General features: G+C 42.2%; 2 protein-coding genes across 3 annotated transcripts; both read right to left on the reverse strand.

Annotated features, from left to right (window-relative positions):
* Nucleotides 1-8,145: 8,145 nt before the first annotated feature.
* On the reverse strand, nucleotides 8,146-18,473 carry LOC110498862 (cerebellar degeneration-related protein 2). The gene is made up of 7 exons (XM_021575532.2): nucleotides 18,133-18,473; nucleotides 17,015-17,127; nucleotides 12,942-13,090; nucleotides 12,508-12,678; nucleotides 10,413-10,629; nucleotides 9,739-10,206; nucleotides 8,146-9,642 (listed from the first exon to the last, which is right to left on the reverse strand). Exons 1-7 carry the CDS (start codon nucleotides 18,212-18,214, stop codon nucleotides 9,463-9,465), a joined length of 1,380 nt encoding a protein of 459 aa, XP_021431207.2. The 5' UTR covers nucleotides 18,215-18,473; the 3' UTR covers nucleotides 8,146-9,462.
* Nucleotides 18,474-20,436: 1,963 nt separating this feature from the next.
* Nucleotides 20,437-26,158, reverse strand: LOC110498863 (zinc finger protein 569). 2 transcript variants are annotated; one of them, XM_021575533.2, is made up of 7 exons: nucleotides 25,792-26,158; nucleotides 25,012-25,214; nucleotides 24,639-24,740; nucleotides 24,438-24,527; nucleotides 24,122-24,232; nucleotides 23,879-24,002; nucleotides 20,437-23,768 (listed from the first exon to the last, which is right to left on the reverse strand). In XM_021575533.2, exons 1-7 carry the CDS (start codon nucleotides 25,817-25,819, stop codon nucleotides 21,436-21,438), a joined length of 2,991 nt encoding a protein of 996 aa, XP_021431208.1. In that variant the 5' UTR covers nucleotides 25,820-26,158; the 3' UTR covers nucleotides 20,437-21,435. The 2 variants fall into 2 exon arrangements, with proteins under 2 accessions (XP_021431208.1, XP_021431209.1); XM_021575534.2 differs by lacking the exons at nucleotides 25,012-25,214; nucleotides 25,792-26,158 and having other exon boundaries at nucleotides 24,626-24,740.
* Nucleotides 26,159-26,895: the final 737 nt, after the last annotated feature.

A 26,895-nucleotide genomic window follows, 5' to 3' on the forward strand; every position in this document is an offset into this window, starting at 1 on the left:
GGGGGTTTCAGTGCATGGGGGAAGGTTTCGTGGGGGGATATGATGGAGGAAATATTACTATGATGGGGGGGCAAACACAGGAGAAGTTTATAAACTATAAATATACTGTGTACTTAGTAATACTTGAAGTTCATATAAATGTAACCAAGTTTTGCAAGGAGAATGATAACTGACCCACAACATTCATCCCCTTAGATGGCACCAAAGCGTAATCCTGTCTAGCTCCATAGTTTACGATAACCCATTATATCTACATCCTCGCTACACTCATGCCACGTTCTCTGCATACAACATAGCTGATTAGACTTACGCACCATTCAATCTGATCGCCTGCACAAACTACCTCACTTTGTTGCTTCCATGACTTTGTCCACCACCCTGTTCTCATTCTCCTCGACCAGGCTAAAACCTATCCAAGCCATAATACTGAGCGCATTTGAGAAATATATCCTGGCTTGGTGACGAGGCAGGCCTCTCTCTGTAGGCTACATGTCCAGTGGTGATAATACGTTGACATGGTGATGAAATGTAGCCACCCTTATAGTCTAGTTTTTCCAGGGGAGAATAAATGTGTCATTTTTAAAAATGAAGAAAAAGTATTTAGGATGCCGGCCTTAGACATGTTCGGCATATGTGCTATATATGCTCATACCACGCTCTCACTTGTTGTATGCCACTATTGTATCAAATACACTGGATTTAGTGCCTCAGGTTTCCCTGCAGCCCCGCATACAGGCTAATACCAAAGCCTTTTTCAGATAATAATACATGTAATATACATAATATAATTATAATGCTATAGATAGATACTCACTGCTACTATTATAGGAATAATGTTTTCTAAAGCCTCATATGAAGCAGACATTGCGGTATTGATACAATGCAGGGTGTAGAGAATAGCGACAAAATGCAACAATCAAATTCTCCCAACAGCAGGATAGAATTCTGGTACCGCGTGCTAAAAACTCCCTCTAGGGTCCGTGTATTAATATTTAGAACTTACTTGTCAAAAGGTTAATGATACCATGTCGTGTTTTGACTGATGTCATTTCTATGCTATTATGGCAAAAATTCACAAGCTAGCTAACCAACAACTCTAATGATGTATTTGAGGAGACAAGTGCTCATTGTGCAAATGTATTTGTTTTCAATAAACCTTTTGGAGAATATAATTGACGTCAACAGTCTAAGGGCTAATCCCCCCCCCAACTATTTTTCCCCATTGGTTTTGTTCCTAAACAATTAGTCTATAAAACTGATTGTTGTACAGCAATCAATTAATAGTTGGATCAACATGAGTCGATAGACACATTAAACTACTGTTGTGAGTAAACTAAAAGAGAGGAGTGTGCCGAGGACTGAGGTGAATTATAATACAGGAGTGAATTGGTGTTGAAGTTATTGCAATTTACAACCAAATACTGTCTGAATAAAACTTATTTTTTTTATTTAACCTTTTATTTAACTAGGCAAGTCAGTTAAGAACAAATTCTTATTTACAATGACAGCCTACCCCGGCCAAACCCCTTCGAGGCTGGGCCATTTGTGCACCGCCCTATGGGACTCCCAATCACAGCTGGATGTGACGCAGCCTGGTAGCAAATCGCTTAAACTGTGGAGGTGAATGTTACTTTGAAAGAAACTTAAACAAATTAATTTTATATTCGATAGACATATTTCGAAACTGGACAGTTATGCACGTGGTAGTGGATCCTTGTGGAAAATGTGAATAAAAACAATTTGAATGTCGATTGGTTTGCTATTATTTAACAGTTAAGAGTTTTGAGAAGAGAAGAGGATTGGAGATGTCTGGGAGATGAGTGGATTTAATTGTTGGCGCATTCAAAGGAAGCTAACAGAGTACATGTTAAAACATCTGCCAGCATTGTTTGGACCTGGTATGATTTGGTTAGGATATGCGTACTGCTGTGTCGCTCCTTGCTCCCATCTTAGGTCTCTATAAAAGTGCCTCTGCAGACATTCAGGACAAAATAAGTAATCACTGATATTAATATAAGAGGTCAAATTAGACAAAGTTGTATGTTTTTCTGACTGTAGATGCTTTTGTTGATGTTGAAAATAGCTATCTGGCATTTCACGAAGACGAGCACAATCAGTGCAACCGTCTGAAGCATTCCACAACTTTCTGTCCATGCAATATTCAGGTTTTTCAGGTGTATTCATTTCATCAATGATCTCAATAGGCTGTTGGTTATTTTTCCATTGGTATGTTCTTTTGCTCAATAAAAATTGCAATAATGGAAAGCCTATTGTCTGATTTTCACATCCTTGAGATAAGCTGTCTCACACACACACACACACACACGAGTGGATTGCCTGATATGTCAGTATTACATGCCCGTTGATGTACAGGTCTTGATGTGATTTAATGAGAAACAGCAGAGACACACATGACATTAGAGGGAAACAGGATCTTTTAGTGGTGATAAATGATTCACTGAATTGTAATGGAGAGAACACAGCCTCTTTCATCTGTCATTCAGTCTACTCTGTGGCCAGTTCCATTTTTAAACCTGTAGAATTAAAGACCTTTGAGTTGAATGACTCAGATCTAAGGTACATTTTGTGGTGAGGTCTAAGGTGAGTCAGAGGAACAGGAGAGGTGCAGGGACTGACCCCAGTTTAGCCCCTCCCACCAGCCTCCACTGGTACAAGCCTTATCAACATGTCTGCCAAGAACACTGCAGTTGACATTTACAGTAACTGTAAAATACATCAGTTAACAGTCACTCAGATTAAAGGAGTGATGTGTGGACTCAATGGTAATCTATTTTATTCCTAGATTACTATCAACAGCATCATAGGACAGTTAATGTTACATACACAAACATTTAGCAGACGCCAATTACATACAACACTACCATATAAACAGCAGTGAATGAAGTGTAGTACATGTGTCCCACATAAGGACTCAGATACATGCAGAATCTGCATGTACGCAGGATTTTACTTCTGGGTTGACCGATTATACAAGGTCATGTTTTATGTGAGGAAAATATGTGCACATGTACGGCACGTTTGTGTTTGAACCGGAGCATGACTTCCCTGACGACTCAGAACACCCACAGAATGCTGTTCTCCGTCTTACAGGGACACCGAAGAGCCTTCACAAACTCCAAACCCTGGATAGAGGGGCTCAGTGAATTTTGGCGTGGTGGTTCAGTGCGTCAGAGGAGACTGTAAAAGGACAGAGTGCCACCAGTCCAGATACATAGAAAGGTTACCAGATACTTATTCTGCGAGAGTGGGAGGAGGGGACTTGTTAGGTAGTGTTTTCATTATTGTTCCAGGCAGTGTAGTTACCATCAGGACATGCCATTGCAACCGAGCCAGGTATTGTCACCCCTTCCTTTTCTGCTGAATATTTTATACAGTTGAAGTCGGAAGTTTACATGCACTTAGGTTGGAGTCATTAAAACTTGTTTTTCAACCACTCCACACATTTCATGTTAACAAACTATAGATTTTGGCAAGTCGGTTAGGACATCTACTTTGTGCATGACACAAGTAATTTTTCCAACAATTGTTTACAGACAGGTTATTTCACTTATAATTCACTGTATCACAATTCCAGTGGGTCAGAAGTTTACATACACTAAGTTGACTGTGTCTTTAAACCGCTTGGAAAATTCCAGAAAATGGCTTTAGAAGCTTCTGATAGGCTAACTGACATCATTTGAGTCAATTGGAGGTGTACCTGTGGATGTATTTCAAGGTCTACCTTCAAACTCAGTGCTTCTTTGCTTGACATCATGGGAAAATCAAAAGAAATCAGCTAAGACCTCAGAAAAAAAATTTGTAGACCTCCACAAGTCTGGTTCATCCTTGAGAGCAATTTCCAAATGCCTGAAGGTACCACGTTCATCTGTACAAACAATAGTACGCAAGTATAAACACCATGGGACCACTGTCATGAGAATTTTTATCCCAATGGTTGAACTCAACTATCACTATAGCTTTGACCAATTCCCAGAGGTTGTAAGGCCCTGGTTAATGAAGAATTAGACAAAGTCCCAGTCTGCAATAGATCAATACTTTATTCAGAGAGCGCTCTGACTTCAAAATGAGAACACAATCTTTTTATCTCTCTCACGCACGCACACACACACACACACAAACTCACATCAGTAGAAACTCCACCTCCCTTTAGATGGGCTGTATTTTTCCACAATACTAACATTATCTCATTATCTTCTGCAGGCCTATCCATTTCTAACAGTTACTACCCTACCTAGGTTGGGGAGGCCTCTTTTCTGTTATTGGTTTCAGAGTTATCACAAGTTGACAGTTCAGTTGGCCTTGAATGTCTCAACTATACCCAGCTCATATTGCAAAATAGTAACACAATGGCCTAGTCACACACATTATTGAATTATGACTAACACATTTCATACAATTATATGGTTTCAGGGTGGAATACTTTAGTCATTATCTTAAACATACATATTATTCTAACCATCCATCCTTTGACTAAATATTACATCTTGATTTGTTTACTTAAAAAATCACATTATCACACACATAAATGTATTTACAACGTCTATTTCACCTCACCTGGGGATATTTCTACTTCCAGTTATAACTCTTCCTTTTGAGATTTTCACTATAACCTTCACACGTTAGAACTAAGAAAAGTTTTATCTGATTGTAAATTATCGGCGTCAAAGGGATCATCAGTGTCCACCATGCATTCTTTGCTGGTACAAGGCCACCATACATCAGTTATAGGTGCAGTGAGGTTAAGAATGTTCTCCTGTGCTTCTAAACCTAAGTCAGTCACATTAACAATCAGACTGACATCCATTAAAATCTCATAAATTCCTGGTGCCATTCTTGTGTCTATAACACTGGTACTCACCAGGAGTTAAAGTGGACCGAGGTGGGTTGGCCGAGTACCTCAATCTGGCCAACCCAATCCCTGTACAGTTGTCTGCTTACCTAGGGAATTGTTTGTTTACCTTAAATCCTACATCTTGACCTTCTTTGACTCCTATTCTGTAAGTCACTCGTCCTTGATGGTCAGTGTGTTATATAGTTTGTCTTTTACTTCTTATCAATGACAATGGCGTCGTATAATTAGTACCGGAAGGTGGTGGATCTGGATGTATCAGAAAGGTTACCAAGACTATGATGCAGATCAGAGTCTCTAATATTCCCCAAAACCTCCAACCCTCTCCTGCCCTTAGTCGATCTGCTAGGAACCACCGCATACCCACAGCTCTATGAGTGCACACATTGATGATAGGTCAGGATAGGGAATCTTCGTTAGTGAGGTAACCTCCGGACCCTATTGGTACTCGGTTCTGCTCCCTAACTCTGTGTGTGTTCAGCAGTATTTGTACGTGTTCCTACCTTTTTGCAGTGGGTAACGTGGAAAAAGTTTTCATCTATACCTGTCTATAAATTAACTATGCTGGTCTCCACTCAGTAACTGTTACCAATCAGTAATTCATTTTCCCTAATGAACCCCTTTCCCCAATGCCAGCCATTCCTCAGATGGTTCGCTCACTAACGACACGTGTCGTCCCCCTGTCTTTTCCTATTCTCTGTCTGACTGCCCTTTCCAGTTCTCCTGTGTTCAATTTGAAACTGGCCAAGAGACCCTCTAGATCTCTTCTGAATCTCTCTATTCCTGTTTTAGGATGTGTGACTCCTTCTTCTGCTCTGCTCTCTATCGTGTCTGATGTGCTCTGTCCCCAGCTCTGGGGTTGGGTAAGGCTATGAGTGGGAATTGGGGAATCGCCTCATCGTCATCTAACCATTCTGTGTCGCTTCTGTCATCTCTCAATCCTGGCTTATAATGAGATTTTAACCTTTGTAACGCTCCAGGTCTCCTGCTCCTCACTCCCAGTCTCTCCCTCTCATTCTCCTCAAATTCCTTCTGATCTCTCTCTTGCTCTCCTCCTAGCCCCCCTCCTCTTCCTACTACTCCCAAACCATCAAGGTCACTTCGGGCTCAGCATAGGGCGGGGGAGCCCTGCTCCGTCTGTCTTTCCTACTATCTGTCTGACGATCTTTCTCTCTGTTCTTTCTTTACGTGTCTTTTCTTTCCAATAACAGTCAGTATCAAGTATGGTTTCTGTTCCTGTTGTAATACTAAATCTTTGTTGGCCAATTCGAATACCTCGTAGTCTAGATCTAATGAGTCCTCACTCTCACTATCCTCCTCTTCCCAATCTAGTCATGTTTCCTCCTCTTCTTCAGAGTCTTCCTGTCTCCTACTATTCTTGTTCTGTCTTTTCTGTCTGTCGCAATACTGTCTTTGTCTCTCATCCTTTGGAGGAGCTCTACACTCTCGGGCCAGACGTCCTGTTTCGTCACAATTAAAACACTTTCTATCATTTGATCCTGTTGGCTTAAAATATGTCCTAAATACTTAACATAAGTCTACCATAATTAAAACTTGTTCTTGCTAACTTTATAACCTTATTCAACAAAAAAATATAATACTATAATATCAATTTTACAGCCTTGTTGTGTTAAATTTCTCACAAAAATATAATCTCCCCACAACAACAGCTAAGGGAGAATACAACTCGGAATCCAAACCACCCCTATCTTGGTGAACTAAAATTTAAGAAAAACTAATTTACCAAATCAATCACAGAGAAATACCTACTATCTAATTTGACCAAATTTAGGAGAGTACTCGAATCAGGGATGCAAGAAACTCATAATAACTTTTATTTACTCCTTATAAGTCCAGCACCATTCTCTATCCCACTAAGGGTGGAGCCTTTCGGACTAAAAATATGGACAAGTTTCATAAAACATCTTCTCCTCCTATAATAACATCATTATCCATTATTTAAGCAGAAAATGAATATTTATTATATTATATATTATTATATTATATTGGTGTTTCTACCAAGAAAAGTAATTAAGAAAATGCCAATGTCCAAGAATGCAAATGTCTTAACCTGGTTTATCATCGAAGGCTCCATGCTTGAATTATATTGGCAGTATCATAGACAGGTCATTCTTCATGGACACACAGCTGGGCACAAGTGAATCTGGTCTCTCCTGATTCATTCCTCAGAGAGACTCATATTAGAGTCAGTGGTCCCCTTCTCACTCTCCCCAGAGACTCATTTTTAGAGTCAGTGGTCCCCTTCTCTCACCAGAGACTCATATTAGAGTCAGTGGTCCCCTTCTCTCCCCAGAGAGACGGATTTTGGAGGTGGATATAAAGGCTTTGAGAAACCTATCAGTGTACAGTGAACACATGCAGTTTTGTCTTGAAGTGGAACAATGGAAGACAACGTTTTTTTTTAAGTTATCCCCCAGAAAATCTTGAAATCATATGTTTAAAAAAATTTGGTCAGTGATATTAATTTGTCTATTTGTTTCTTAGCTTTTTAAAATCTATTGCATAGCACCATATTTCCTCATCACCGCCATCTTCATTCCATTTGATTTCTTACAGAGAAACCAGCTCTATTCATACACTGGAAGATTGTCTACATTCCAGTTAGTGCTACGTATGTTTAGTTTGTATAAAATGAAGCTTAATCAGGAAATACATTGAATTATATCTACATCTACTTTACCAAACTTTTCTCATTTCAAAAGACATAGCCTAATTATGTACAGGTACAATCATAATATACAATTCTTATTGGCATTTGCAACAAACTGATTTTGAGCACTGATTGCCTGGAACTAAAGATTATACTAACCCTCAGAATTTGTCTTACTCCTCATTTCCAAAACACCAGACTTTTTACTCCTTCCAACTCAACTGTTTTGTAAAATGCCAAACAAGGCAAGTGAATCTGTTACTATGTAGACTATTAAATACAAATAAATAAATAAATGCAATTTAGCAGCACTCTTACCCAGAGCTACTTACATGTTCGTACGGGTTCCCCATGAGAATCAACCCCACAACCCTGGTGTTGCACACATGTACACAGTAGAAAACAGCAACTTACAGAGTCCCACTGTGCTCTGCCCTCCATCCTGTCCCTTCTGCAAAGTGAGAGTTGTTTCACTGTCTTGTGATACCAGTGTGATGATGTCCCTCTGTGTATAAACTGGTTTGTTAAAATTGCATGGGTGATGATAGCACCTTGACAAACCACATGACTAGGCATGTAATAACTGACCAATGGAAACACAGAATCCTCTCAGAGTTTGCATTTATCAAAGGTGTCGCATACATTTGACAATATTTTGGTATCTAATACAGTGAACAGGAACTACTAATAGCACTTGTTATACAGTGGCAAGCTACATAGTGTCAGAAAATAACAACGATCCCTGTGCAAGTCTTAAGTGCATCTCAATACAATGTGATTTTACAGTGATAGCCACATCCTTAGTGGACATCATGAACAATTAGGATAGCACGAGTTAAAAAAAACAACATTTGATTAACCAGACAGTTTCTGACAAAGAATCGGAACAGCACTTATGAAATGTCTACATTGTATTTGTAAAGCACATTAATATCATAGCACCGTACAGTATATAGCTGAGTTTTGGTATAGCCTCAGTAGATTATCACTAGCTACTACATTATTCATTAACAACTCATTCTTCGTACCCAATTACTTTCGTTTTTAAACTTCAGGATCAGGCAAAACACTTTGAAGACATACAGTACAATTGTGAAAGATAGAGTTCCGGAAATTATAGTGCAACTTGGACCTTACATGAGCACCAAAAACCATCAGGTGTTTTTTTCTGGTAAAATATTCAGAAACTTTTAATAATGACAAAGATCTAGGCCAAACATTTCATAGCTACAGCTGTTCATAGCTGTAGCTGTAGTTGATGATTATTGTATAGCTGCACTGAACAAAAGCGATAACAAGCTCTCCCTTTTTAAAATTCACAGATTGCCTTCACACCTTGCCTTGCAAGGTAATTCATTACCAAGAGTAGGAAACAGTGGCATTTCTAGGCACACAAAGATGGTAAAAAGTTCCCGTTTTGACCATCAGGCTCAGACAAGTCACTTTAAAAGGATATGCAACTTTTGATTTAACAGTGTATAGAGGTACGATTGAAAAGAGCTAGTCCACATAAATAGTTTCCAGAGGTCCTTGGTTTCTTAGTGTACAGTAAAGTTGCCCTTAGATGCTAAGCAACTGGCTCAGGTATACCTGGGAGATTGAGGCAGAATTATGTACAATAGACTGAACGTTAGGCACTGTTGTTTCCATGCATAAGAGCTGGTGTATCTTGCCTTTCTTTAGCTGTGCCAACGTCCATAGATAACGATGAGCCCTTTGAGAAGGTTATCAATTCATTTTCACCTCTACCAGATTTAACACGTCAGTTCCCAGGCACACTTAAAGTCTTTCAAATCATTTAGAGTAAGGTGTTTTGCTTGCTTAGTAGCTTGCACATACAGTATGTCCCAGCTCCAATTCGGGAGAAAAATAGCTTGTTCAGCACAAACCCATTTTTCTACATTTATTTGCGAAAGTAATGCTACTCCAGCTGCCAAGACTTTTTTCCCCTGTTCTCACTCAGATCCTCTTTGGTTTTCTGGATGCGGGTAAAGATCTCCTTGAACAGGGCCTTGTACTCAGGCTGGTGAAGTTCATCCTCCTGGCCCTGGCAGAGGGAGGCTGGGCTTCGTGGGCGGACCGAAGGGGCTCCGCTGGGCTTCGTGGGCGGACCGAAGGGGCTCCGCTGGGCTTCGTGGGCGGACCGAAGGGGCTCCGCTGGGCTTCGTGGGCGGACCGAAGGGGCTCCTCTGGGCTTTTGGACCTCCTTTTGGCTGTGCTGCTGACTTGGGTCCGGCTCCCCCTGGTGGCAGCGCCGCAGCAGCGCGTCATATTTGACCTGCAGGGCGCTGTACTGAGCGTCAACCTCGTTGAGAAGAGAGATCCCACGCTGCTTCACCACCTCCGAATGGCGGACGCACGAACGCTCGTGGTCATGACTCTCGTATACGTCTGACCCCTCACCCCGCAGCGACCTAAGCTGCTTCTCGCTGTTGCAGTGCTTTAGGACATCACAACCTTTCACCTTGGAACGGTAGCTGACCTCCATCAGGTCTCCCTCACTCTCTCCATCCTCCCCCATCCCCCTCTCCTGGTTCAGGGGGAAGAATAGGGCATTGGGCAGCATGCCCAGGCTGACCCTTGACCTCAAAGTTTTGTTGCCGTAGTCGGCTCTCCACAGCTGACGAAGCTCCTCAGCTTCACACTCCAGCTCCACTAGTCTGGCCTGGACAGAGAGACAGACAGAGAGACAGAGAGACAGAGGACAGAGGACAGATAGGAGGGATAGAGAGAGAAGGCGGAAGAGAGAAAGAGACCGGATTCAGTAATGTCACATGGAACTCTTGACTTTTCCATTTCCCTACAAACGATTTGAATTTGAAGCACGCATCTGCTTCAAATTATTCTGTGTGTGTTGTTTCTCTTTCTCACCTGGCACCCCTCCATCATTCCCAGGCGCTGCTCCAGTGCCACATTCTCATTGGCTAGGTGGTCTGCATCTCGCTCTGCCCCCTCCCTCCGAGCACGTTCATTGGCCAACTGTGTCTGTAGGGAGCGGAGCGATCTCAGTAGCGACTCCTGCTCCTCCTCCCGCCACGAGACGTCAGAGGGAGACCAGGGGTCATCCGAATGGTCTCCAGAGTAGACACTTGAGTACCATGGAGGGGTCAGAGAGAATCCAACCAATCAAACTTTAAAAAGGATGGAAAACAGCTTTTGTTCCAGTCCAGACCAGCACTTACACCTAATTAGTGTAATAAAGTCACTGATAAGCTGCCAATAAGACTAATCAGGGAGTGATCTTTAGTGAAGGCAGAGATGAGTGGCCTTACGGGTGGAAAATTATCTTAAATCAAATCAAATCCTGTGGGTGACAACTGTGACCAGTGCTCAGTGAGGTCAGTAGGGAGAGAGTACTATAATCTGCTTGGCATGTGTGTTTATCAGTGACCTATGAGTTTAGGCCTGGATTAAAGGAGAGGAGCCCATCCTTAACTCAATAACATGGTCTGAACTGCTATGGCATCACAGGACAGGAATAGGGCGAGAGTACTAGCAGCAGCACTAGTCCCCTTCAACAGCTGAAGTGTACGGCAAGAGAGAGCGAAAGAGCCAAACCGCAATGCGAGGGCAGGGCCAAGAGACTTGTTGAAACATAGTGGTATTGAATGAACGCAATCTAAAGTGAGGCTCAGGGCCTTAGGCCATCAAGAATAGAAGAAACTAATGGCAACTTCAGTGGGGCTACGTCTTATCACAAAACTATTTCTTCCTGCAGCATAAAAACAATTATTAATGCACAAGCTATTCAGCTGTAAATATCTCAAATGTTAATACATTCAGGTCCTTTAGCCATTTTGCCACAACTTTGGAAGTATGTCTTTTTTATTGCCGTTTTGGAGCAGTGGCTTCTTCCTTGCTGAGCGGCCTTTCAGGTTATGTCGATATAGGACTCGTTTTTACTGTGGATATAGATACTTTTGTACCCGTTTCCTCCAGCATCTTAACCAGGTCCTTTGCTGTTGTTCTGGGATTGATTTGCACATTTCGCACCAAAGTATGTTAATCTCTAGGAGACAGAACGCGTCTCCTTCCTGAGCGGTATGACGGCTGCGTGGTCCCATGATGTTTATACTTGCATACTATTGTTTGTACAGATGAACGTGGTACCTTCAGACATTTGCTCCCAAGGATGAACAAGACTTTTGGAGGTCTACAATTTATTTTCTGAGGTCTTGGCTGATTTCTTTTCATTTTCTCAAGATGTCAAGCAAAGAGGCACTGAGTTTGAAGGTAGGCCTTGAAATACATCCACAGGTACACCTCCAATTGACTCAAATTATGTCAATTAGCCTTTCAGAAGCTTCTAATGCCATGACATAATTTTCTGGAATTTTCCAAGCTGTTTGAAGGCACAGTCAACTTAGTGTATGTAAACTTCTGACCCACTGGAATTGTGATACAGTGAATTATAAGTGAAATAATCTGTCTGTAAACAATTGTTGGAAAAATGACTTGTGTCATGCACAAAGTAGATGTCCTAACCGACTTGCCAAAATCTATAGTTTGTTAACATGAAATGTGTGGAGTTGTTGAAAAACTAGTTTTAATGACTCCAACCTAAGTATATGTAAACTTCTGACTTCAACTGTATATACACGACAGTATGTGGACACCCCTTCAATTTAGTGGATTCAGCTATTTCAGCCACACCCGTTGCTGACAGGTGTATAAAATCGAGCACACAGCCATGCAATCTCCATAGACAAACATTGGCAGTAGAATGGCCTTACTGAAGAGCTCGGTGACTTTCAACATGGCAGTCATAGGATGCCACCTTTCCAACAAGTCAGTTTGTCAAATGTCTGCCCTGCTAGAGCTGCCCCGGTCAACTGTAACTGCTGTTATTCTGAAGTGGAAATGTCTAGGAGCAACAACGGCTCAGCTGCGAAGTGGTAGGCCACACAAGCTCAAAGAACGGGAACGCCGAGTGTGTATATTTCATGTATGAGTGTTGTGATCTCACCTGTGTGTGTGTTGCAACTCATTCAGGCAGGACACACTCTGCACCCCGTAGGGCCGCCATGATTCTGCAAGGGGTTTCCTATGGGGATTAGCAGGGGCGGTCTTCAGATCCTCTACCTGACGTTGCAGATCCTCCACCTGGGTCTGCAGAGCCTCGATCATCTCTGTGAGCCTGGAGAGAGACTGACTAATCAAGTTGCTTTTGCCCTCACACATTTAGCTCTCCTCTCACCAACTCAAGTCGTTCACCATTTCATCTGTATTCTCTGCAGAAAGACTCGGGCTGTGTCCCGATTCTCCACCCCGTCATTGATTTAGATGCATAGGATTGGTATAAGCATTGGCTGAAGGGAGTTTCCACCACTGTTAAGATTAATATGAGAAATTGTGCGAGAAGGGTGAAGAATTGGGACGCAGCCTCAGGTTTCAACCCACCCCTGGATCTTGTGCTGGGCGGTCCTGTTGTCCTGTACCAGGCGGGTGTTGCTCTGCTCCTGTTCTCTGGAGGACTGATCTAACTGCTCGTACACCTTAGCATGCTGATCATTCACCTGTCTCAGGAGGTCCACCTGCTTAGTCAGGTACTGGAGGGAGGGAGGGGGTTGGAGGAGAGAACCAGGACTCAGCATCATCACATAACCGGCCACCTTCAAATTCCCAATTAATTTCTACTTTGGATCCAGATTACATATTGGTGTAAAGTACTTAAGTAGAAATACTTTAAAGTACTATGTAGTAGTTTTTGGGAGTGTCTGTACTTTACTATTTATATTTTTGACAACTCATACTCCACTACAGCCCTTGGCTGTCTGTAAAAAAAAAAAGGTGTGCCGTCTTGTTGGCTTTAATATAAGGAACTTCATGGATAGCATTTGCTTTTATTCAATTACGACAATTTAGTACTTTTTACCCCACTGTACATTTTTACCTATACTGAACAATAATATAAAATGCAACATGAAACAATTTCAAAGATTTTACTGAGTTACAGTTCATATAAGGAAATCAGTCAATTGAAATAAATAAATTAGGCCCTTATATATGGATTTCACATGACTGGGAATACAGATATGCATCTATTGGTCACAGATACTTAAAAAAAAAAACATGTAAGTAGGGGCGTGGATCAGAAAACCTGTCAGTATCTGGTGTGACCACCATTTGCCTCATGCAGCGCAACACATCTCCTTTGCACAGAGTTGATCAGGCTGTTGATTGTGGCCTGTAAGAATGTTGTCCCACTCCTCTTCAATGGCTGTGAGAATTTGCTGAATATTGGTGTGACATGGGAGGGTGACATTTCTGGTGAGTATGCAGGCCATGGAAGAACTGGGACATGTTCAGCTCCAGGAATGGGTACAGATCCTTGCACCATTTTTTTTACCCTTAATTTTACCAGGTAAGTTGACTGAGAACACACTCTAATTTACAGCAACAACCTGGGGAATAGTTGCAGGGGAGAGGAAGGGGGATGAATCAGCCAATTGTAAGCTGGGGATGATTAGGTGACATGATGGTATGAGAGCTAGACTGTGGATTTAGCCAGGACACCAGGGTTAACACCCCTACTCTTACAATAAGTGCCATGGGATATTTTAGTGACCACAGAGTCAGGACACCAATTTAACATCCCATCCGAAAGACACCCTACACAGGGCATTGTGATAATTTTTTTAGACCAGAGGAATGGGTGCCTACTACTGGCCCTCCTACACCACTTCCAACAGCATCTGATCTCCCATCCAGGGACCAACCCTGCTTAGCTTCAGACGCAAGCCAGCAGTGGGATGCAGGGGGTATGCTGCTAGCATGGGACTGTGCAGGTGATGGCGGCGGATGAATGGCACGACAATGGGCCTCACGATCTCGTCACTGTATCTCTGTGCATTCAAATTGCCGTCGATAAAATGCAATTGTGTTCATTGTCCGTAGTTTATGCCTGCCCATACCTTAACCCCACCATGGGGCACTCTGTTCACAACGTTGACATCCGCAAACCACTCGCCCACACAGCGCCATACACGTGGTCTGCGGTTGCAAGGCCGGTTGGACATACTACCAAATTCTCCAAAACAACGTTTGGGGCGGCTTATGGTAGAGAACTTAACATTAAATACTTTCGCAACAGCTCTGGTGGACATTCCTGCAGTCAGCATGCCAACTGGACACTCACTTAAAACATCTGTGGCATTGTGTTGTGTGACAAAACTGCACATTTTAGAGTGGCCTTTTATTGTACCCAGCACAAGGTGCACCTGTGTAATGATCATGCTGTTTAATATGCCACACCTGTCAGGTGGATGGATTATCTTGTCAAAGGAGAAATGCTCACTAACAGGGATGTAAACAAATGGAACATTTGACACATTTTTATTTCAGCTCAAGCAACCAACACTTTACATGTTGCGTTTATAGTTTATTCAGTGTAGATACTTTTAGACGTTTTAGTCAAGTAGTATTTTACTGGGGGAATTTCACTTGAGTCCTTTTCTATTAAGGCATATTTACTTTTACTCAAGTATGACAAGTGAGTACTTTTTCTACCACTGAGATTACACCATTGTACTTGTTCACGTCAATACGATTGGTTTTAAGCCACTACATACAAGGCATACACATTATTTAATTTGGCTGCTTGTTCAGCCATGAATGAGATCAATCAAACTTAGCAGAATCAATGACCACTACCTCCTGGCTGGGCGACTATCATTGCTTTGATAGCAGCATGTCTGTAATGGCGTTTGAGTGGTCTGAATGAGTGTCTGTAGGAGCGTAACAATTCTGGCGAGAGGCTGACTCCTGAGGAATGTAGAAAGGCACCAGCACAAGGTTAAGGTCAGGCTCTTATTAACACAGGTTGATTCAGACTGAAGAGTTAAATACACTAACAATGGTGCTGGGATAACATAACACTATCTCTCCTCACACATAATTTCTCTGCTTCTCCCTATACCCTTCGTCTTCTGTTTTTCTCTATACATCTCTCTCTCTTTTCCTTTGAGAACAGTTTATCAGGGTAAAACAGGGAGAATGCCATAGATAACAGTTCAATATCTATGGAGAACGATGTGAACCTTTAGTCAGCTCATGAAGTAAGATCAGCCACAAAACACCTACTAAAAACATAAATCATGGCAATAAAACAAATACTGCTACAGTAGATAGGAGCTGTAAATTATCTTGCCACGCAATTCACTTAGATAACATGCATAATTCAAAATACTAAGTTAATATCATGAAAAATTGTGGTGATGATCTATTGTGTAACATAACATTATAGGCAAGGTAACATAATTCACAGCATCAGCTTTCTCCTGTACCGTTTCTACATGCAGTCAGGTCATGAAATGGATGGCACCTTCAGAGAGGTTAATTCTGTCAGTCAGCCGTTTCAGAGACGGGGGAGGATTTAGGAGTCGCACATCCAGAGCTGACCCTGCTCAGGGAAATTAAATCCAGAGCTCATCTGGAAATTAGTGGCGGTTGCTGACCATACAATATAGATTCAGTATTGATACAAGAGAAAAAAAAACATATCACTGAATGTGATATTGAAATACAAACTCAATCATTGGCTTAATAGATTCTATAGCATGGAGAGGCTATTTAATCTAACATTATTTTGAGTCGCAACAAAACAATGGCGGCAATGTTGGTTCAAAGGTATGTCCGAAAAAATTAAAGAGGACAACTGATATGGGCAGTCTATCTTCCCTAGTCAAATCAAATGTATTTATATAGCCCTTCTTACATCAGCTGATATATCAAAGTGCTGTACAGAAACCCAGCCTAAAACCCCAAACAGCAAGCAATGCAGGTGTAGAAGCACCTGAAACTTCACTAAACAAGGTGAAAAGCATTGAGGTATGCTGTTTTCAAAGGAGTAAGAGATCCCAATCGGTGCACTACCGTTTGATAATGGTTTAGTAAACACTTATCACCTGGGGATTTCTAGTATAGAAAAAGAAAGACAAGGATTGGAATATAGATTTTGTAGCCTTGTCTTGACAAAACCATTTCAGATGAAAAGTCTGCATTATAAAATAGCCATTATATTCTGTTACCTTTGTGTTTCTAGAGTCCTACCCTACATGGACCCATGGTAAACAACAGGTGCAACCGAGAGATTAAGTAATCAGGACATCAGGGTCCAACCCTCTCATTTCAGCTTCAAAGGGAGATAATGGTAGCCTGCCTTTTGGCAATATGGAACACTGATTTGATTAAGGAATTAAAGGAGCACAAATCTGAGGAGAGATCCTTTTCTTTTCAACATCTCTTGTTTTCAACAGGAACAGATTGTAGCCTAACGGACAGGCCTCAGGTGTGTCAACTAGTGCTCGATTACTTAGATAATGTGTGCTTGTGCTAGGATGGGAAAAAAAACTGCACACACTACGGGAAATGCCTATAGCTATAGTTTGGGACTGTGTGTCTGCTGACTCCTGATTGGTCAAACCCAGTTACCTGTACCCTCGTAGCTACAACCTGATTGGTTAAACCCTTACCTCTATCTCCTGTAGCTGTTCCTGATTGGTGGAGTACATCTGCTGCAGACCCTGCTCCAGCTCTCTGTTCCTGTCCAGCAGGGTCTTCCCCAGCTCAGCAGCTAGGTGCAGGTCTACATGGCAGAAAAGAGAGATCAGAGAATAGGATCGATTAATGATCACTGTGTGTCACCAACGAAATAATGGCTTGGGCAAAGACGCGGCCATTAGTGCGACAAGAGGTTGCAGAGTGCACCTATGGCTGTGTCTGTGCCTCAATGCTCAAGGTCAGGTACATGCATCTATCTTGCAGACATCCTCCCTGGGTTGGTGTGTCAAATACACGCTACTTGTGCTGCCCATGATTTACAATAGTTTGCCAACAATTGCCTACAATGGAACTGATGGAATATAGACCCCAAAAGGGATAAATCAAACACACATCAAATATATTGGAGATATGTAGGCTATTTGACCCATGTCAGGGAATCAGAAAGTTAAGAAATAAATACATCTACCTTCATCACTCTGGCCTAATTCATGCGTTGTGAGACTGTCTCATGTACAGGATTTGTGATGGGGTGAGTTTATGAGCATGAAAACTGAATAGATGTTTCTAGAGCCATTTCCGTTTCCTTATTTCTATTCCAGCATTCATCAATAGATAGCCAATGGTAGATATTGAACAACGCAAATTCGTGGAATAAAACCTTAATATGCAGAGAAGTACATTTAAAAATGTGTAGAAAATCTAAGACAAAGGATTCATTTTTACAAATGGTTGCCTACTAAATCCATGGCAATGGAATGATAGCCTCGGGGGTGATGGAAATTTTGCTTGAGACTACCTTGAAATATTTGTCCGAAGTCCGACAGTGTGTTCTGCCGCAGTAGGCTACCAAATGTGTCTCGTAGCATGTAGGCTACTACATTTGCTAGTGACATGACACCTGCCATATGAAAGTGGCGGTGCACCAGGCGCTCATTGTTTCAGCGCCTGCTTGAAAATAATTTTGTCTTACGCTGTGTCAAATTGTGGCCAATGCCTGGTTTATTGCTGCCGGCCACTTATACGCACAGCACAGGTCGACCCGCGCTTTCCCAGTCTCGGTCATCATTATGGATATAATAATATTTACCATGTTCAAGGTCCTGCTTGTCATACCAAGGTTCATCCTCCTGGATTTCGAATTCTTCCACCTCAATCATATCTGTAAGCATATTCGGCCAGAATGAATCCCCGACTGATCAATGGGATTTCATTGGAATAGGTAGGATACTAATTTCGCAGCCAATGCAACATGCCTTTGAGATATATTGATCCACCAAATGCGTTTCCCCTCATCAGCTGTCTAAAGCGTATGTCTATTCACCGGCTACAACCACAGTATGATGAAACTGCCTAAGCATCTCACTCCACACACATATCCCCCTCCAGCAGCAACGTAGTTTACCACGTCAGTAAACACGCACTGGTCTATTCTTCTTCTCCTTCTTTGATATCATGGCGTTCGCACGTTTTGTTTGTGCATGCTGCCACCTACTGTGCGGTAATGTGTGGTCTATCAAGTTACGTTACATGCTAAAAAAAAGAAAGGGGGACTATCTCTACGCCTCTATACCACTATTTAAAAAAATTTTTAAATACCATCCTATTCCACTACTTTGACCTTAATTGATCATACACCATAACAACAGACTCTTTCGTTCAACACACCATGTAACTATTCTGCAGCAAAGCCTTGTGCACCAGTGGAGGCTGCTGAGGGGAGGACAGCTCATAATATTGGCTGGAATGGAGTGAATGGTATGGTATCAAACACATGGTTTTTATGTGTTTGATTCCATTCCATTCACTCCATTCCAGTCATAACACTTTATTTTAGACATCATTATGAGCCGTCCTCCCCTCAGCATCCTCCACTGTCGTACACCTAAGTACTTCTCTGCAGCTGCCATCACATCTATTTTCTGTGACTTACATTACATTTATGCGGTACAATTGAAAACCAGGGCAATGAATGCTAAAAAGCCAACCTCACTGAAGCACAAATTCGTATCACTCTGTATTGGCCTAGGCTTACTACTCACCTTTGACCCCTCATCCTCTACTCTCTTCACTGCCTCAGCATTTGACACCTTCTGTTCAACTCTGACCCTGGCAACCTTAACCTGTCTCTCTCGCACTAGGCACTTCTGACATATCCTAACATGACTTTGTCAGGTAAAAACTCTTGCTTCAAAACTCAAAAGAACAGAGTGTCTTGTCAGTTTCACCACCGGGTCAATTTCAGTTACTCCACCTCAACACTTAATACCACCCAAGCCATCACTCCGTTCAAAGGCGCCCTGCTCTGGAGAGCAAAGCAAGTCACAGGTCTTGTCCCAAGGCGTGTGAAACACAGAAAATCGTCACTTTGAGCTACCTTCAGCAATTTAACAGTACCCAATTTATTTTGTATTTATTATGGATCCCCATTGGCTGCACTCTTCCTGGGGTCCGGCAAAATGAATGCAGTTATACAACTTTAAAAACATTACAATATATTCATTACAGAATTCACAACACTCTGTGTGCCCTCAGGCCCATACTCCACTACCACATATCTACAAGGCAAAATCCATGTGTACGTGTGTGTATAGTGCGTATGTTATCATGTGTTTGTATGCATGTGTCTGTGCCTATGTTTGTGTTACTTCTACCCAGCCTGAGACTACATGTGGGTCAGCCAAAAGGAAGGGATCATCCTTTGCATGACCATCGGGGTGAGGCTCGGACTCTGAGATCTTCATCACTCTTGTCAGGTAAAATTTCTGAGCCATGGTTTGTATTCTTCCTCAACACACAATCTTCCCTCTGCACTCAGCTTTTCTCCTTCTTCCTCGCTGTCCATAACCACATCTATCCTGTCACAACGCTCATGCCGCGCCTTCCTCCGCTGTTCCGTTCACCACCCCCATTCTGCTCCTTCATCCACTGTATTGTTTGCAGAACATGCACTGATGGCCTTTCTCCAATACCCAACTTCTGTTCCTTAGCCCAATTTACTAGTCTGGCTATCTCTGACTTCTCCATGTTTTTAAAACGTGCTGCACCCTTGACCTTGCAATTACACAAGTTCTTGGCAACATACTGTACTGTTATTTTCTATCAGTTACTATTGCACTGCACACTTCCCTTTGCTGATAAGTTGAAATGACGTAGGCATCCTAAGTGTGTGCCATTGGATGACTTGTACTATTGAGTATGAATAGTCTTGTCTTCCTTTACAGGCCTACTAAGCTGTGTGCATTTTGTAGGGTCTGGGAAAACATGTGCACATAATTCGTTCATCGATGTCTAGTCCAGCCAACCTTATTAGCCTACCTCTGAAAATACCTATTAAAGACAGTTATCACAGACCATAAAATACATCAGAAATACACAAATTAACTATTGAAAGCATTATTTCAAAAATATTTTGTATTCACAATCATTCAATACATTTTATTTGTACTTGAAACAACAAAGCTAAGCCCTATGCATGAGAACAGGCCCAGGGGTCTCATAGGCTGCGTTTAGACAGGCAGCCCAATTCTGGTCTTTTATTCCACTAATTGTATTATTATTATTTAATCAATCACATCAGATATTTTTCAGAGCTGATCTGATTGGTCAAAAGAACAATTAGTCAATAAAATATCAGAATTGCCCATCTAAAATCAGCCATAAGGACCATTATTAAAACTGAAACATTATTGGGTATGATTGGCAGAAAACCCCTTCCACTCTAGAATGCACTATAGCATACATAGACTAGCCTAGTATCTATCTGACAGTATGAAAATGTTAGAGCCTTATCTTAGAAAACCCCTGAACATCTTGAACTTTGAGCTCAACCTCTGTGTTGTGATGCTGCTGATCATCACCGTTCATAAACAGATGCTGCCCTCATGTTTTTTGTCCAATTTTGTGACATACAAAACTGAAAATATACATTTCACCATACATTTCAGAAAGCACAACTTATGTTGACTGACAAAAACAATGTACATTCCAAAAGCATGGCCCTATCTACTTTTATTCAGAGTGAAGTGTGAAATGGATGCTTGAGAAAGATGACCAACTCCCTCTAGCGGCGAGTACAGATCTGCACCAAAATACACATGGTTTTATTTGAATGAGGATAGATAAAAAGCCGTTGACTAAACAACTATCCAATCTATTGCATCAGTGTTAATAGCTTGCATTATTTCCAACTCTTGTCCCTAAAAGCATCTCAGGGATACATATTCCCAGACAGGTCATGTTTCTTAGATCCTTCATTTTTAAGACAACAACATTTCAGAAAAGATCCAGAATAAGTTCACAACATAGAGGGACAAACTGTTTCATTACTAACATCTGTACAGAAGAAGAAAAAAATATAAAGAAACAAAACAATCCCTGGACTTGAACTTGTTCAGTGTTCTTTCCTGTCATGTGCTTTCAACAGGTCTGCCCGACTGAAAGCTTTCTCACATTTCAAACATTTGTGGGGCTTCTCTCCAGTGTGAATCATCATGTGCCTTTTCCGTTTCCTAGAGTCATCAAATTTTCTTCCACAGACAGAACAAGGATATGGCTTCTCCCCTGTATGAGTTCGCATGTGTTGAGTGAGATAACAGTTTTGAGTAAAACCCTTCCCACAGACTTTACACTTGAATGGCCGCTCCCCAGTATGGTATCTCATGTGTACCTTCACTTCAGATTTTGATTTGAAACTTTTGCCGCACTCCAATTCGGTGCATTTAAAAGGCCTCTCCTGAGTGTGAATCAGGTCATGCCTCGTCAATGAGGACATGTTCAGAAACAGCTTACCGCAGTATGTGCACGGGAAACGCACCCCAGCATGATGTCTCGCCACATGGACTTGTAACGTCCTTTGTAATGCGTAAGATTTGTCACACTGGGAGCAGGAGAAGTGTTTATCTTCAGGTTTTCTGTGAACACACAGCATGTGCATTTTCAGTTTTGCATTGCTGATAAATCCCTTTCCACACTCCCAGCAAAGGCATCGTTTCTCTCCGGTATGTATTCTCTCGTGTTCGACAAGAACCGCTGATAAGTTGAACTTCCGTGGACAGTGGGAGCACTGGTATGGGAGATCTCCGGTGTGAGTCCTCTCGTGTCTGATGAGAGCTGCTAAATCAGTGTAGCTTTTATCACAGGAGGTGCAGAGGAATGGCCCGCTGAATTTATGGGCATCCAGATAGTGTTTCTTAAGGGGCTTGACCCCATTGAAGCTGTTTTCACACATGGTGCATTTCAAAGGCTTGTGCGACAGCTTGTGCCTATCTAGCTTTACTGGGTCTGCAAACATCCTACTGCACTCAGTGCAGTGGAGGGGGCTGTGGGTGAGTGCATGTACCTGGGCCTGGGCCTCTTCAGGATCAGCTCGCAGCACCTTGCACACAGTCTTTACAATGTGCTTCCTCATATCATAGATGTTCTTGAACGTCTGCCCACAATGAGGACATTTGTGAGGGCGCAGATCTGAGTGGGACCTCATGTGAACTTTCATGCTGTAAGATTTTGGCAAACGTTTTTTGCAAATGCAGCACACTTTTGACTGTTTGTGTTTTTCGGTCTTGCTAGGTTCGCCAGATGGGTCGTAAGATGGGTCCTGGGGAGTACTGGTGGAGGATGAGTCACTGTCCTCGGGTGTTGCCTCAAGAGTAACACCACTGGACGGCTCCGTGTCTCCTCCCTCAGGTTTCTGGATTGTGTCCTTCTCATCACTAGCTGGAGATCTGCTACGCTTTTTCTTGGAGTCTTTTTCACATTTTAGTCTCGGTTTCTCCAAGCTTTGTGGGTCCTTGTAACTCATATCACACATATTTGACCTGCCTTTGAGTTGCTTGGATGTTTCACCTTTAGGTTCTGACACAACGACTTTACACACATTTTGCCGATGTCTCCTCAGATCAAAATGGTACAGGAAGCGTTTCTTACACTGGAGACACTGAAATGGGCGCTCACCTGTGTGGATTTTCTGGTGCCGCTTCATGTCAGCACCTCGACTGAAAGTCTTCCCACAAATTGGGCATTTTTTGAATGCATTTTCTTCTGAAAGTTCTGTTTTGGTTTGTTGCCGTTCTCGTGCTAGCAATGTCTTCATCTTACGCCCCCTGTTTTGTCTAACTGGTCTAGATGGTAATATCAGGTTAGTAGTATCAATTCTTTGTAGCTCCACTGAAGGCTTGTGAAGCATTGAGGATATGATCTTATCAGATACGTCTATGCTTTTCATTTGTTCTCCATGACTTCCACTGTCTTTATGAGTCTTTATTTTGGGCTTTCTGACACTTGAATCTTCATAAGGCTGTGCCACCCCATCTTCCCCGATAACCATCACTGTTCTGTACCTGGGGTTCACTTCTTCAACAATACCTTCCGTCTCATCTTGTACTGGTCCAATCCCCAGAACATTCTCTTCTTCATTACCGTCATGAACCTCCATGTCCTCATGTTCCACAGGGTCCGTAAACTCTATAGATTGTTTGTTGTTTTTCTCACATTGCACCCTCTTCTCACTTTTTATTACATCCATACTTGTCCCGGGTTCCATCTCTGTGTACTCTGTCAGTGTTGCAGAGTCCACCTCCAACTCTTTGGTAAATGTATCCATGAAGACATTCAAGGATAATGTCTGTGTTTCTGACTCTGTCTGTTCAGTTGCAATCACCACCCTTTCTACTGGAGGGAGACAGAGAGCTGAAAGAATGCAGTCCCCATCGGAAGAAGACAGAGTATCTAGAAAGGGAAGCGAGAAATGAAAGACAATGGTTAAGAAGTGAATAAATGTCAACGTCCCCTACAGAAGATTGGCCAATATCTACATGCGTCCTATGATAGATGTCTACCATGGTTGTCCAGCTGGCTGAGGTCTCTGTGGTACTGAAGCAGGGTTTTCAGCTGCTGAGGGTGAGACACAGACTGAACACATTCCTCCAGAACAGAGGGGACATCGCTGAGCAGGGACGCAGCCTGACACGGAAGGAAAATGAATACGATTTAGGGGTGATTCAAAATATACTCTATGAATGAACCTTTGTGAATAGTGATCCTTCACTGAATTGATGAAGGTACTCTTCTAATTTCAGTACCTGTTGAAAGTTTGATACCGGAAGTAGCTTCTCAAGTCTTGAAAGAAACTGACACATGAGTTTCTCGATTGCTGCATCATACTTGGGACCAAATTCCACAGGAAAAACATCCTGAGAATAAGAAATTAGTATAAAATAAATCATATCTGATATAAGAACATTTGGCACCTGCAGCTCACATGGACACATACAGCTGTAATCAGAATAAAAGGAGGCCTTAAAAAAAAGGTCAACATTGTTTATAAATAACAAAGATTACGAGTGTGCACTTCTGGGTAGTAGTATACCTACACAGCTATTCCAAAGCCACACTGACCTGGAAGAAGTGTTCCATCTCATTTGGGTCGTTCAGCAGGGTTTGAATCAGCCCCAGAAAGTTAGATTCAGATAAATCTTCATCATCAGTCTGCAAGAAAGAAAACACTTTTGTTATAATGATCATTATCAAATCAGTTGTGTGGGACTGACTGGCTGGTTGATGTAAACCTTTGCGGAGTCTCTGACCTTAAGAGCTCACCTGTGTCCCCCAGAGAGGTGTGAGGGTCTGTATCCTGTCCAGGTGTGGCTGAATGGTCTGGAGGTCTGTGATCGGCTTCGAGCGACACAACTCCAGGACCAGCTGAAAGCAGAGCAAACCTGTCAGGAGACTTATTTGAGACCATAAACATGACTAATTATGTCAATTTGTGCCACCCAATGACTGCATATAAGAAGGCGTCACCAGCGAGGAAGAGGCGAAGCGAGAGGGTTTACGCCGCCCAAAATCAGTCCATGAAAATAAAGGCCAGGAAGTGAGGCACTTTGTATGGAGGTCAAAGTGGATAACAGAAAATGTAACTGCTCATTTATCTCCCCCTTAATGATGAGCACTAGCTCCACCCCTCTCTCACCCGTGCTCGAAGACCCAGAATAAGTTGGGCCCTCTGTCGGATATTCAGAAGCTCTGGAACCATCTCTGTGACCATGGTAACAAACTCCTCCAGCATCCCATAATCCATCACGTATCTCTGCTGGATCGTTTGCCAGATGGCTGCTGAGACCAGCCGCAGTGGCGGGACCATGAGGCGCAGAGAGGGGAGAGGAAGAGGGGGACCTGAAACAGAGAATTTGACATAGGTTGTTCACAAATCAAGCACCCATTATTGCACGGCAATAAACTTTAGCGTGTGGAACTACTATGTGTGTCATTGTCAAGAATGTTGTGTGAGTGAGAAGACCTTGTCCATCCAGAAACAACCCCTAGCCCTTCCCTTGGAGTCACAGAGTGTTCCTTTTGATTAGCTTTGGGGAGTTGATCAAAGCGTGGATCTAAAATAATGGGGACAGGTTGTAGGGTTGTTTCTGGAAGGGCCTAGAGAAGCAGTGAAACGACTGCAAAGCAGCGAATAAATTAGCTTGTTAGCTAGCAATCTAAAACGTCAAGAAAGTTTAATTATTCTACTGCATTATTCAATAAAAGGCCGGGCATGAAATCAGAGAGGTTTAGAAATGCTGCACAACTTCAATAATTCCAAATAAAAGACCCGCAAAACATATTATAGACGTTCTGGAACGAGTCCAGTTCCCGCACAAAACAGTAGGAAGTTAGCCATACTTAGCTAGGTAGCTAAGTATGGCTAACTATGCCCTAGCTCTAGTATCGTATACATAGCTAGCTATACATATGTTACCTTTCCCCCCAGACATTTGTTTTTGCATGTCTCTCCACTGCAGTCACACTAGACACACGAAAATGCCAATCGTTTTTGCCAATTTGTGCCACCCAATGACTGCATATAAGAAGGCGTCACCAGCGAGGAAGAGGCGAAGCGAGAGGGTTTACGCCGCCCAAAATCAGTCCACGAAAAAAAAGGCCAGGAAGTGAGGCACTTTGTATGGAGGTCAAAGTGGATAACAGAAAATGTAACTGCTCATTTGCTACGTCAGGCTTATTTGGTTGAATATACGTTTCGTAATGGTTAGGTTGTCACGAATGCACCGATATAAGGCAACGCACGCGGCATTTCTGCAACTTTGATAACAATTACTTTATATCGGAGTAGTGTATGTTCTTCACACGCGTTCTTCACACACATCTGCCTTCTCATTGGCTAGAATGGTCCCGCCTGATCTCGCCTCCTCCCACCTGCCGTCCATTTTTGAGGATATGCAGTTCCACTGTTGGAGTGGTCACTTGATAGTCTTGTCAATATATGAAGTAATCTTCGGTGCCACTGTGTGCGAGTACTGCGAGGACCTATTTAAATGTAACACACGAGGTACCGGTAAATGTGTAAACGGGCTTGTTTGACATTGCAGCCGACTGACTGATCTACAAAACATCATAAATAACAACTCGTTATTATTTGTAGATCAGTCAGTCACCATTTACCCACAATGCATCATGGATTTCCAACACGACCAGTTATAACTAAAGCGCCTCTGTGGCATAACCAGTTGGGTACAATCATTCCAAACACTTAAAAGACACACCCTCAAATTAAGTCGACACTTCTGATGACGTTTCATAACGTCTGACGAGTATACACTTGCAGGGCGAGGGAGGAAGGATTTTTTAAAATTACATTTATATTTTATTTATTTATTAATTCTTTTTTTTGTGGGGGGCTGGGGTCCACAGGACTCTTCCTCTTTCTTATTGGACAACACACTTCCAACATGCTTAGAACATGTTTCATGTAAAAACAGGAACATTTAAACAAAGCAAGGGAAAGCAAGGGAACAGGGAGAACCGTTAATAAACCAGGACAAAGGTATTACCCTAGGATAACCAA

This window comes from Oncorhynchus mykiss, chromosome 20 (assembly GCF_013265735.2).
Source record: "Oncorhynchus mykiss isolate Arlee chromosome 20, USDA_OmykA_1.1, whole genome shotgun sequence".
Classification (NCBI taxonomy): domain Eukaryota; kingdom Metazoa; phylum Chordata; class Actinopteri; order Salmoniformes; family Salmonidae; genus Oncorhynchus; species Oncorhynchus mykiss.